At 40.7% G+C, this 14343-nt stretch overlaps 1 protein-coding gene across 1 annotated transcript; it reads right to left on the bottom strand.

Annotated features, from left to right (window-relative positions):
- Positions 1-178: 178 nt before the first annotated feature.
- Positions 179-10702, bottom strand: ACTA2 (actin alpha 2, smooth muscle). The gene is made up of 9 exons (XM_066191251.1): positions 10618-10702; positions 7890-8061; positions 6050-6178; positions 4710-4820; positions 4134-4218; positions 3888-4049; positions 3465-3656; positions 2380-2561; positions 179-1615 (listed from the first exon to the last, which is right to left on the bottom strand). Exons 2-9 carry the CDS (start codon positions 8016-8018, stop codon positions 1472-1474), a joined length of 1134 nt encoding a protein of 377 aa, XP_066047348.1. The 5' UTR covers positions 8019-8061; positions 10618-10702; the 3' UTR covers positions 179-1471.
- Positions 10703-14343: the final 3641 nt, after the last annotated feature.

Below are 14343 nucleotides of genomic sequence, written 5' to 3'. Positions count from 1 at the left end.
TCACCATTTTGGGATAGTAGGGATGCATCAGAGTCCCTTGGAGAAATGTGTCTTCTTCAGCAACCTGCCAGTAGAGACTTTAAATTGAAAGACTTCTTATACTGAAAAGGATTTCCTGGATCTATCTAGAGTTAGATAGAAAGATCTAGACAGAGTTAGAAGGAAGAACCATACAAAGTTATTTGCTTTTACAAGAGTTTATTTAGTAACTGTTCCAAGAACCTAGATGACCTATTAAATAATAAGGTTAGTACAAAGAGGTTTGCAACATGTGCTAACAGTCAGAAGCTGGACAAGATCTGGAACCCCCGGGTTATGAAGACATGGTAAATAACAGCTGCTGTGGCAAAGAGCTTACAGTTTGAAAGGTAACAAGTAACAGGCAAGTGAGGTAAACTATTGAGTTGAGAGGGGAAAATAGGTTACGAAAATAAATAGCACTCTTTATCCTGAACTCTAATGAATACAGATTGCAGCAAGTTCCTTAGAAGTGGCCTTTTCCAGGTCTGTCTCAGTGAATTCTTTATTCATATACACATATTTCTAAGACATATTACTGGCTTCAGCTTCTATGTATATACTTCTGGCTGATGTGTTTAAAATTATAAATGCAATCAGAATAATCACAGAAAAAGAAAATTGTCTAAATTATTTTAGCTACTTTGAACCCATTACTCCCCCCCTCTTAAAAAAAAAAAAAATAGTTCTGAAGAGAAAGTATATTAAGCCAGCTTAATTACCCTTTAGATCTTGCTAGAAATCACAAAATAAAAATTACAGGCTGCACTCATCCTGAGGGCATACAATCAGAAAGTCATATGTTTGACCTACTATTAGTGTTTCAATATGCTCCCAAAGGAACAGGTTTTATTTCTTTGAAGAAAACACAGAATTGTTGTGGTACACATCATACACCCCTGGGCCATGCACTGTAAGAAATTATCTTTTCCAGAATGACAGCTGTGAAGAAAGAAGTGATGTGGGTAGATAATATTTCTGGATAGGGCAGATGCAAAGCAGCATGCCCATGCTCATCCTGATATTGAAGAGATGCCATGCTCCTCTGGTACTGCCTAGAACTTTTTAAGAACCACAACTGGTTCTGACTGCAGATTGAAATGTTTTCTGAGGCTATACTTTGAGAACATGCAGCCTGACAGGTGAGCATCTTCCGGCATGAAGCTGAAGTACCACCATTTCTTTTAAGCCCAGTACAGTGTAATAATAAATTCTTGTCACAAGATGGAGCCTCAAGCCAGCTGTAATGGCATCTCCACACATGCACGGCTTGGCTTTTGTTTTTGTTTTGAATAGGAGCAGCAATTTCATAGCATATTTAAAATTTATTTTAAGAAATACACAGTATCCAATTAATTAGATTAATTAGGATGAAGGATTTATGGAATGAAATTATAAGAATGCATTTCCCTGAATACATTCACACTAAGGAGACATATAAAGAAAAAGCAATTTAAAAGCATTTGCGGTGAACAATGGATGGGCCAGCTTCATCATATTCCTGTTTGCTGATCCACATCTGCTGGAAAGTAGAGAGGGAAGCAAGAATAGAGCCTCCAATCCAGACTGAGTACTTGCGTTCAGGAGGAGCAATGATCTGTTCATTAAGAAACAAAAGCATTAAGTACAACTGTCAATGGTGAAAAAAATATATTTTTATACAAAAAGACTAAAGCAGTGATATGTGATAGTAACAAAAATACTGCATCTATGTGCTAGAGTTATCCATTGCTGCAAGCAGGAAAGTTTAAAATTTGTTAAATAAATCTATACTCTCAAATTCTCTGCCTGACTCAGCCTTCTCAGTGACCCTGATTCCTGGTGCATTTGTGTACTTCTGGGCACATATGAGAAAAGGGGAGATAATTGCTCTGGAAACACATAATGGTGGGCTTGAAAAAAATCAGTGACCTATGGAGAACTCCTTTTGGTATAGCTGATAAAATATTTGTAAGGCAAAGATTTCAAGCAGCAGAATGAAGATTAGTTTGTCAGAGTCTCTTTCTTTTTCAAACTCGTAAGCCAAAGACAAAACCAGCATTTCCTCCCTCCCATGTCCATCAGACTAGAAGGGCTGAAGAAGCTCACATACAGCCCCAGAGGAAAATTTATGTTTCTGGGTTCATGTTGTTCTTTGGCTACATTAGGACATTTGACAGCAATCAACATGAACAAGGAAATGAGAGAAGGCTCTCTTCTTCCAGCACCAAAGTTACCAGTTGGTGATTATTTGCTAGATAGTCCAGATGTGATTCAAAATACGTTAAAAGCACTTTGTAAAGTGTTGCAAGTTTCACTAGATCTTTGAGGACTTTGTAAATGCCAGTTCATATGGTCTACAAATGATTGCACCACACATACCTTGATCTTCATGGTGCTAGGAGCCAGAGCAGTTATTTCCTTCTGCATCCTGTCTGCAATACCCGGGTACATTGTGGTGCCTCCAGACAGCACGTTGTTGGCATAAAGGTCCTTCCTGATGTCTATGTCACATTTCATGATGCTGTTGTAAGTGGTTTCATGAATGCCAGCAGACTCCATGCCTGGGGAAGGTACAGAAGAACACTGAGGAAGCAACTCCATAGACAGACTTAAAATTGTTAATGTGGAACTGACATGCTGTTTAGTGACTCTTTGGAAGACATCAGTCTCAGAGCTTATGGAAATCTGGAAAGTCATTCTGCAGTTGTGTAAATTATTTGCTTAAGAGTTCCTTAGTGTATAGCCCTCCTCTCCACCTTACACGACCCCTCCTTGAAAAGAAAATTGGGGGTGTGGAGTAGTTAAGTTTCCACTAGGATTTTGCAGGCAATCTCAATTGTCCTAAGAATTCCTTATATGGTCTTAGAATAATTTGTTTTCTTATTTCTTTTTTTTTTTCTTTTCAAATTAAGTCAACTCACAGACAGAACAGTCAAAATATGTCCTAATACCTCTCGGTATGCAACTACTTTATCTCTGAGTTGAAATTCTGCCTATTGGCAGAACTGACACTGGATTTCTGTGTGACCTAGTTGCAAATCTGCCTTCATGGATGTTGATTAGCATGGCATCATCTTGGCTTTGCTCCGAAAAGGCGATGAACCGTGGATTCAGGATTTGGAGCAGTCTTTTGGAAAAATAAAAGTAGGTCTTGCTGCCTGTCTGCCCCTCCCACCTCTTTCCACTCCTGCCAAGCACATTCATACAAAATGGCACAGGCCCAATGCCAGAGGGCAGGAATAAACATTGTGGGTTTATTTTGGGAAAGCATTTTGGCTAATTGTTTAACATGAAGTTCTTCCCACCACATTAATAGTCCTGTTCTAAAGGATTGTTTTATAATGGGTGCTAAGACACACATATATATAGGTCTGGGTGAGTTAATAATGGAGCACAAGCGAAAGGAAAATAGGGACTCGGTATTTCTGTGCACTTTACCAAGGCAGAACAGTCACTGAACCCACCAATGAAAGATGGCTGGAAGAGGGTTTCTGGGCACCGAAAGCGTTCATTTCCAATGGTGATCACCTGACCATCAGGAAGCTCATAGCTTTTTTCCAGAGAGGAGGAAGACGCAGCAGTGGCCATCTCATTTTCAAAGTCCAGGGCCACGTAACAGAGCTTTTCCTTGATGTCACGGACAATTTCACGCTCCGCTGCAAAGAGGATTTAATCTTTAAAATGGCATTCAGGAAGGACACAGACATGTTAACTGGTTGTTCCCTTTAATCCTCCAACACCCTCCCCATATTTTAAACAAATCCTCTGCTAGACTTTCATGTTGGAGACCTGCTTATTCAGCTGCAGAACCACTGACAGTCCTTCTGAGGCCAGTAAAAACACTGCACATGAACAAGGCTCCTTTCCAGCCAGCAGCGTGTCCTTACCAGTGGTGACGAAGGAGTACCCACGCTCCGTCAGGATTTTCATGAGGTAGTCTGTCAGGTCCCTGCCAGCCAGGTCCAGACGCATGATGGCGTGTGGCAGGGCGTAGCCTTCATAGATGGGCACGTTGTGGGTGACACCATCCCCAGAGTCAAGCACGATCCCTTTGAGAAGAGAACACAGGGTTCATTCCCATCATACTCACGGAACTGTTTCAAACATCTGTGCCATGTTCTCCTGAGGCTTACCTGTGGTACGCCCAGAGGCATAGAGGGACAGAACGGCTTGAATTGCTACATACATGGCCGGCACATTGAACGTCTCGAACATAATCTGAAATGCAATTAAAATAATTGACTTAACACTAGGGGGTTTAGCTTAGTTGAAGCAATTTACTGAAAAGGAGGCAGAATACAAGATTTTCATATTTCCCTATGGTTGGTAAAAACAAGAAAGGAAAATACAAAATCTAAATCCAAAAATATTTGTCCCGTAAGATATCTCCCTGTATTTGGCCTATATGTTTTTCATATTAATAAAGCCACATGCACATATTAAAGATAACTTTGTGATAGGCCTGGGCATAAAGACAGATTAGGATGACCTGAAGTTTGGACAGACTGGAGTGCTCACATTCAGAGCAGATACAATGATTTTCTAAACTACACGTAATATGTAAATATGACAGGTGGTCACTATGTACTTTCCATCTTCCATAACTGAGAGAGACAGACCGCTGGACAGCATGACTAACTGGAATGATGACACTCACGTGCTGTTGAATGAAAAGCCTGGATTATTCCAGAGCTTTAGTGTGAGTTTACCTGTGTCATTTTCTCGCGGTTGGCTTTGGGATTCAGCGGTGCTTCAGTCAGCAGAGTCGGGTGTTCTTCAGGTGCAACCCGGAGCTCATTATAGAAAGAATGATGCCAGATCTGAGGATAATGAGAGAAGCCAAGGGAAAAAAACACCATCACTCAGCAGCTCAACATCACTTCCAGACAGGTACTGAGCTCCAGCACTCTGCTTACAGCTCTAGATATAGGCTGGTGATGTTTCTTATACAGTTGTTCTTACTTCCTCCATAGAGACTACCAGAATAACTGTAGAAAGAAAAGCACCATCCTCAGGCTTTACTACCAGTAATAAATATATGACTTATTTTAAGGACACATAAGCTAAGGAAAATTAATATGGTACTCCTACAGTAGAAAAGACAGACCAGGACACACTTGGTTCCAGCAATGCTATTTCAATAATGACTGAAAGGGAAACAGTTCCAGAAAAACTAGAGAACATACACAGAGTTCAGTAAATAATGAGTCTCTTGACAGTTTCATCTTTTGGTTTCTACAGGCCAGCCCAAGAATTCATGAGAAGAAGTGAAGATAAATGGTTTGTGAGGTTGAAAGTCAATTTGTGTTTATCACCTCCACACAACTTCCTACAAGTTGTAAAAATCTGAGGCCAAGTGGACTGCAGTGAGGAGGTTAATACACTGATAAGAAGTAAAACAATCAGAGATTTTAGTCTGAAGGCCAAGAAGTTTTTGCTAAGCTTGTTTTCAAGATGGTGGTAATTAGGGACTGGTTGATATGTTTGGCACCCGAAAGATTTTGCTTTCAAGCAAATTCTACAATACTGAAACTCATTAAGTGCTGAGTGACTCCACACACTTACAGTGTGTTGGGATGCCCAGACTGTTTCAAATAGCCCTATTTTCACAACATTAAATGGAGATACCATTTTAGAATCTTAGAAATTATATTATCTGTTCAGACTTTGACTATAAACACAGTTCTGGAAGCCTTTCAGTCAAATACTGGCTCTGAAATGGATGCATTGCACTGCAGTATTGCTAATCTTCCAGGCATGAAAAAGTATGTGTATAATCACTGCCCTTTACACCAGAACCACATACATGCTTTGCATTTTTGCAGAAACAGATACCTTCTTATATTCTACTTTTTGCTAGCAAATTGATCTATTCCTTTTCTTTCTTTCTTCCCTTCTCTCTCCTCCTGCCCCCTTCTCTGTACCTAGCAAAGATCAGGCTGGAGTAGCATGACACTTTCATCTAAAATTTAGTGGATATTCTGTAAATATTTGGTTCAAATAGTTCTGTTTACCAGCAGTACACATCAACTTCTCAAAGCTGAAATACCTTCTCCATGTCGTCCCAGTTTGTAATGATGCCGTGCTCTATGGGGTATTTCAGGGTCAGGATTCCTCTCTTGCTTTGAGCCTCATCACCCACATAGCTGTCTTTTTGACCCATACCAACCATCACACCCTATAAAATAATACAGATTGTGTTAATGTCTCAGGGAAAACTGTCATAAAATAGACAGAACATCAGCTGTGAAATTAATCTAGCCAGTTATATAGTCACAACATAGTTTACTAATACTAACAAATGGAGAATTATGTGTTGCTCTTAAATTGCCAATATTAAATGTTTGCTTATTAAATCTCTACAGTTAGGTAAACAGAACAACTACAATATTAAATGCATCAAGAAAAAGTGGAAAAATTGTGTTGTTTTAACGTTTGTTATTCTTTAGGAATGAACAGTCTGCTAAATGATAATAAAGTGGAGTAAAAGCAGAAAGTGATATTGTGCCACCTAAGGGTCAAGATGGAGTGATACATACTTTACATTTCCCAAAGCTAAAGTTTCAACATTTTTTAATCCCCTGTTTGAATGCCATAATACTATCATTAGGGATGGACAATTTAAATCTACTGTGTATACTTCTCTACAGATATTTTCATGGATCCTGTAGAAATGATTAAAGGACCAGAAGCTGGAAACTACTCTGGATATACACTAGTCTCTATGTTGAAGTCATAAATAATGAAGAAAAAAAAAAAAAAAAAAAAAGAATACAGTAGGATCCTTTAAGTGCATAATACTCCTATCAGAACTTAGTCATTACAGATTCCAAACCCTGGCATCTCTAAATCTATGTCTTAAAAAGAGACGTCCCAGATTTCCAATTTTTAATGGGATGATCCATTCTACATGATCAGGAAAGAGAGGTTATAGAAATCTGTATTTACTTCCACTGTAACTATATGGGTTGGTTTCGAGCAATTAATATCATTCACACTAGCTATTTGAATACACTTTTAAATTTATGGTAGTTTCCAGAGGCCTCAATTAGACCTCCAGTCCTAGTTTCTACACTGAAAGGCAGATATTTCTCCAGTCCTGGAGAACTTAAAATGCATTTGCTGGGCATATAATGTGCTACATCTTACAAAGAGCTTGCCTCTTTCCACCAGGGCCTTGCGTGATAGAAGCAATTAGACGGATCCGCTAATTAGTTTATTGTGACTAGTTTATTGTGACCTAGACAAACCTCTCTAATTCATGCTGATGGTGATCTATCTCATAAACTCTCTATATTTAACAGCTCAGATAATAAATGTCTTTTGTAAACTATTAAAATATAGTGGAATACATCATATACTCAAATGTAAACCTTGAAGCTAAAGAAACTCAACCCTATTTCTGATTGTGAAATTCTGAAACTGCAATTTCTGATACAGCTGAAGAAATAAATTAATAAAGTCAGGAAGGTTAGGAGGAAGCTAAGTGAAAATTTCTGCTTCCTCCTTTAGTCTTCCACACATTACCTATTATGAGCTTTAAGGGCAGTCAGAATTCCCAGGTGTTCCTGTGTTGGGCTTATTTGGATTTTGGGTTGGGTTTCGTTAAACTAGTTTTCTCACCAAGTTCTCTGGGTGATTCAAAATTAAGGGGCAGGGAAAAGATGGCATAGAAGGGAGGGAAAAAAGGATTCTTTTCACAAGGCAAGAGACCTCCTTTGATTCAGGTGAGTGCTCTGCTGGACTCATTTTGCCTGGAAATTCTGTGTTACACAGATCACCCTAGGCTGGACTAGCCCCAGACACAGATGGCCCTGGCTGAAGAGCCGGGGACAGGGCAGCAAAGCCTTCTACAAGCCCAGTAAAGAACAGCCAAAGTAGTTCATCACCTGGTGCCTGGGACGACCCACAATGGACGGGAAAACTGCTCTTGGAGCATCATCTCCAGCAAAGCCGGCTTTACAGAGCCCCGACCCATTATCACAAACAAGGGCAGTGCTGTCCTCCTCCTCACACATCTTCTATGGCAGTGCCTGCTGGCCTTCCAGACAGAAAACAGCCCTATGAAAACAGAAATGAAGAATTAAAACCAAAATCACACTCAGGTAGCAGAGCCACCCTGGCTCCATGAAAGCCATGAGAACCCATAAGGAGGGTACGGCCCAGGTCTGGGAGTCACCAGCGCTGCGGGGCTGTGCAAGGGAACAGGCTTCCTTCTGAAAGCATGAGAGGTTTCAACCATGTCTGCCAAAGGGCTGTTTGCACTAGAGATTATCCAGGGAATTCCAGAGGAGACTTCCAGCCCTGTGGCACGGGCAGAGAGATCAGGGAGCGGCAAATGTTTATCTAAATTTGGTCACAGAAATCCACGGCTGGGGGAGGGAGATAAAAGTGAACGCTGGACTGACAGCTGCAAAAACAAAGACTCATGTGCATTGCACTCAGCACAACTTCTCCTGCCTCTCTATCACCCTGACAAAATCCTGCCACATGTTAAAGGAAAGAGCACTTCAACTTCCCCTTCTAGTCTTGGGCTTCCCAAAAACTAACTACATTAAATGCTATGCATGGACCAGGGGTGTTTTCCTGACACAGATATTAATCCACTGGTGAAGAGGGCCAATTAAGTTTACATTTAACCTTTTAAAAAGGTAGGAATTTTCAAAAAAACAAGGGAAAAGAAAAGAAAAAAAAAAAAAAAAAAAGAAAAAGAAAAGCAAGTCTTTTCCAGTTCTCCCCTAATCACTGAGAAAAATAAACCCACCTTTAAAATTAAGCCAGAGACAGTATGCATTTTAAAAACCAGCCATAACGTTTACTCTATCATCATTTCAAAGCAGCTAATAAACTACATTTGTAGAGTGACAGAGCAATTTATGTTGGCTCCTTGGCTCAGTAAAAAGAAACTGTTTTCTTCCCCTGGCAACAGGAAGATAATATGGGTAATAAAAATGCTTTGAACGCTTTGTATTAAAGTCAATTACAGAAACAAGCACTGAGTACCAGGACTCAAGAACTATTTGCTCACAATTTATAGTGTGGTAGAGAATCACTCGGCCCACTTCAAGCCCAGGCTTCCACGCAGAGTTCAACAAATGACAATGTGTTAACAGCTAAGGGAGACAGCTGTCATCCACCAACCAGCTGGCTCCACATGCAGTCTCCAAAACCTTCTGCTGCAGGAATACTGGAAATGCAGGCAGAAATGAGAACAGGGGCAGCAAGAGCCATGGCCAATGGGCAAGGGAGGCCACAATCTGTTTAGCCTCTACAGTGGATGGAACAAGCACAGGCAGTTCTCCCAAACGCTTCATTTGAGATCCTCTGTCTCTCCCCAGCCAGGCAGCCACGAGACATGGCTGCAGCCCTGCTCCTGCAGGCTGCGTGGGCAGAACTCCCAGGAGAAGACAGGGATAGGGAAATCCTAACTTTGTACTCCAGATATTTTATCATTATAACTGTGGAAGGAAAGTAAGTTACAATTTTTTCATTTATTAAACTCCTGGGGAAACAGACTCTTTATACTAAAATATTTATTGAATGGAGTACAACTGTTATCTAACATGAATGAACAGACTGGTTTGGACAAACCATTTCCTAATTAGGAAATATGCTTTTCAGCTGTCTGTTTTTGGAACACTGTTTGAGGTCAGGGGGGTTGCTCAAACCAATGCAGCTAATGCAATGCCAAAAATCACTTGGGGGAGGGGAAGAAGGGGGCAGGAAAGGCTACATTTCTGAGCTTAGTGGACTCTAAATGAAAACCATATTTAGTAATAAAGCACAAAAAGTTGAAAAATCAGACAGAGGGCTCTGCTACCAACCAATGAATTACAGCTCAGGACTGCCATGGCAGGCAGTAGCAAGATCTCAGAACAGCAAATGTCACTGAGTACTGTGGAAGAAAGGAAAATCTTTTCCCTAGGAAACAGCACAGTCTTTAGCCTCTTACTTCTCCCTGTTTTACATGCAAATGTAATCAATCACCTCACCAATCTCCACAATAAATTATAAAGAGAGTTCCAGCTCCACAAGTGCTGCATGTAGCCTGTTTGTTAATGAATGTTTGGCATTTTACAGAACAGTAGTTTCATATACATAGAGACAAGGATGAATACACATGCATCTTCATTTCATCCTATTAGACACTGCTGATTTGCATAATTCCAGCTCTTCTTGCAGTCACATTCCATGAAACATTCTTTAACCTCACACTCAATTGAAAGCACTGAAGCAAATCTGCTAAGAAACACTACTACATACCCCATCAGTAACTCTGTCCTAAACTAACACCCCGATGCCACATGGGTTCATTAAAACCAGAGTATATCTGCAATTCCAGCGGTGGCATTACACAAACCATTTCTTTATACTGTTGCTGAAGTGCTGGTAGAATCAGCAAAGTTATTAGGGTAGAACTTTTCTTTCCCTTTCAGAATATAGAATAAAGACAACTCAGTATAAATACTACAAGCATTTTATCAACTCAATTCTAATAAGTCTCTTAAGTGAATTACAGCACAGCAGTGCATCCTCCTGAATAGCTTCCACTTGACATTATTTAATTGAAATCCTCCAGCAACCTGTAAATCATTCCATTGGTTCCGTGCCACTTACCCTGACAGAGTTTGGCTGGGGATGGCTGCTCTAGGGTGGTACACTCTGTATCTGAAACCTCAGAGGTTATATAGTCCCTTCAGCTCTTCTCCTCCCACTAGCCTCCCAAACAAGGAGCAGAGACAGACAGAGACAGAGCTGAAGTCTCTAACAAAACCATATAGGGACCTTAATACAAAAAACTCTAATCTGGGTGGCCACAGGCCCTGGGTCTCTTCCACTGCATTCCAGTGTAGAGCTCATGCAACAGGAGGAGATTTTCAGCTGTGTAAGATAAACACTTTAAAACTTCAGGAGAGTTGCTAAAACACAGAGAGTGTGCCCACAATAGACATCCTCTGGCAGGAGGATCATGTCTTAAAACAAGAAAGGTCCAGGACTTCACAGTAACATCCAAGAATGAGAAATTGGAAGAGCAGTCATTTATAACAGGGAAGGTCTTTTTAAACAAACACCTTGCTGTGATTAAAGATTTTGATAAAAACTACAAATAAAGATTTTTGGCCAGCTAAACAGCTGCTCAATTTTTCTACAAAGTCTCTTTAAAAGAGACAAACATTTTGTTTGTATAATAAACATTGCCCACAGGCTTAAGGGCAGTAAAAAAAGGACCGGCTGTTGTACAAGATTCACAGAGAAAGTCTTTGAAGGTTGTGAAAATGTTCAGTTAAAAGATTGCTATGATCCCCTCTGGTCTGTGATGGGTTAGAATCTGCTATGTTTCTCTGAAAGCTTATTTTCCAGCTCTAGGACCTGTGAGCCAAATTTGCCCTAGAGCTGCCCCACTGATGGCCACAAGTCTGGACTGTCATAAACTCACATCCCAAATTGTTCATAATGAAGTTGTTGAATTCTATAACTACAGCTATCTTTTTCACTGAACACATTTTTAGCAAATAAAGGAACAGTTCTTACTGTACAAGTTATTTTCAGGACAGGCCTGGATTTCTCCAGCTGTAGCCAACTGTTCCCAGCAAAACTGATTCTAGTGAAGCAGCCCTTTCACAGCCAACAATGTTTTGTCATCAAGTTTGTACGACAGATGAGAAACAGCATTTCTTAACTCCAATACTAAACCTTACAAACTCAAAAGTTCTCCAAGCACAGAAGCCAAGACAACGGTGACAATCCAAGTGAGATCCTTGCTTTGCAAGTCCTGTTACAACAGGGAGAGGCACTGTGCATTTGTTTATGGAGTGCTTGCTGCCTGAGTAGCTTTCATGCAAGAAAACCTCCCAGAAATCCACAGTGAAAGTTTTTCTGATGTGAAAATTTAAGGAATAAGCTACTAGCAGAGATAGCAAACAGGCAGAATTATGGACTGAACACCAAAAGGAATTTAACTTTTAAGGAAAGGAACTTTTAAGGAATGTAACTGCCTTGGAGAGTCAGAAACAGAAGCTAACAAGTGTTGGAACGTGAGCCATGCAAAAGCTATTTATTATTTCACTTCCATCATCAGGGCAGAAGACAGAGATAGTTTTTAAAAAAATTAAAAAAAAAAAAAGGGAAAAAAAAATCCACCAAGGTAAGCAACCCAAAGCTGGGGATCTAAACAGGCCCTTTTTTGCATACCTCCAACTGACATTCAAGGGACAGCCAAAACAAAATTCTTTGTTTTCAAACAACACTCAACAACATAACTGAGAAAATTTGCATACCTCATACAGAACATATGGTATTAGATCAGGGAACCTTGGTCAAGGAGAAGGAGAATTTCACACAGCAGAACCCTTCAATGCAGGATCATGTCTGACTTCAATACAAACATCAATTACCTTTTATATCAGAAGAAACACACTCCAACGTTTTCAGAAACATCATCCTTGAAATACCTTGAAAATACCTAGACTGGGACAAAGATTCAAAATAATCCGAACTTTCTGCCTTACTGAGCAGAAGTTCACACTCCCAAAATAACTTAGTGGTGCTTGATCTGTGGTGGACACAGCACCAATGTGAGATTGCAGAGCCAAGTAAAAAACCCTCCAGCAGAGCTGGTACATCATCCACACCGCTCCTTGGCATAGCCAGAAATACAAGCAACAGTTTTCTACAAGATGCCTTTGTGAACATAAAGGAGACAGTGGCCACGCAGATATCAGAGACTGGACCTCTGCTAAGCTTCATCATGACTCCTGTAACCTTGTCCTAGTGCAATTACTGGTGGTGGCAATGACGGCAGCAGCAGCCCCTTAGCTGCTTTGAGCAGAGGTTATTTGGGTGGGCATCACACAGCAATTTCCCTGTCATGGGCACTGAAGATTTCAGAGTGCTCATGAAAAAGATACAGCTGAGACAGTCTCACCCAGAGCAGGGAGTTGATGATTTGGTGATACAGAGTAAACACCAGCTCTTCGGGAGGAGCTGCCATATGAAGGGCATTTGTTAGAGACAGGCACAGGCAGAGTAGAAGGAAGAAGAAAGCCCAGAGGCTGACTGAGCAGTAGGGAATGGATACACAGCAACAGCACAGGGAAAAGGCAGAGGTTCTGCCCAACCACAGCTCCAGAGCACAGTGAAGAGCAGTGCACAGCAGGCGGCTCGTCTCTGCAGTGGGACATTATGGAAAATGCCAGGGCAGGAAGGAAGGAAGGAAGGCAAACAGGTGAACTATACAAGGAAATTAGGTCAGTCCAGCTCCAGGGACATTATAGAATAAAAGAATTTTTCTTTTTAGTGACTGCATGCTGAAGTTATGATCACGCAAATATTTCTATACATAAAGGATCATGTGAAAAAAAATTACATTAGTAGCTTACACCTTTCTTCTCAGTAACTTAGGTCATTGCCAGAGGGGCAGGGGGAGAGGGAAGAATGAACCGGCATGAGACACGAATGAGAACTTAAAGAGAACTGCATAGAAAAAGTCTGAGAATCAAGCCTAGGTGCTGGGGATCAAATCTCTGAACCCTCCTCTGCAGCTATGGACAAATAAGAGCTCATCTGAAATACATATATATATATATATATGGTGTGGGGCTTTGGGGTTTTTGTTTCTGTTTTTGTTTGTTTGTTTTTCAAGGAAAAGAGCAAAACATCATTCCTGGAAGTAGTTTAGCTTTCCCTATGGAGGCCACTTCCAACACCAGCTCCTGCTGCCTGTCTTTCAGTCCCTATCCCACTCATTTGTAGAGAAACTACACAGCACAATTTGCCTGGTGTGCCTATATCCCAAGGTTCTTGTTCTTTCTTTATATCCATAGACAAAACCTATGGTTTCTATTCAGCTCCCCGTGAGAACTTCTTCAGTTTTCCATGCTAAACCCTTTTGCAGTCTGCATCACAGGAGTATGTCTGGAGTACAATCACAGAAAGAAAAAGAAGAGGAAAAACTAATTTTGCCTCTCTCTTCAGTATCTTTCCCCCTGAGAAAGACATACCAGCAAAGCTCCAATGCAATGTCCTATTGACTTCAAGCATCTTTCAATATATCAGTGGAAATTTAGCTACACCTTCCTTAAGTTCTTTCTTTTCAGTAACTTGTGTGGATTGCCATACGGACACAAAGTGTGCCTGGGACTCCACAGCAGCAGGGGCTGTAGAGCCATCCATGCCTAGGAAATGGGCTCCAGCTGGCCTGAAGAATGCCAGCACAGAGGCCCAGCACCAGTGGGTAGATGCCATACTTTTTTGGTAAAGGAGGACAGAAGCTGCAGGCTTATCCCAGTCTATAGAAGACTGTGAATAAAGTAATCCCTTTGCTTTACTTTATAAGGGAAAACA

The sequence above is a fragment of the Chamaea fasciata genome, unplaced genomic scaffold (genome assembly GCF_029207755.1).
Source record: "Chamaea fasciata isolate MVZ Bird 193981 ecotype frontalis unplaced genomic scaffold, bChaFas1.0.hap1 SCAF_9, whole genome shotgun sequence".
NCBI lineage: Eukaryota > Metazoa > Chordata > Aves > Passeriformes > Sylviidae > Chamaea > Chamaea fasciata.
Note: the sequence above shows the minus strand (reverse complement) of the source record. Positions and strands in the feature narration are given on the sequence as shown.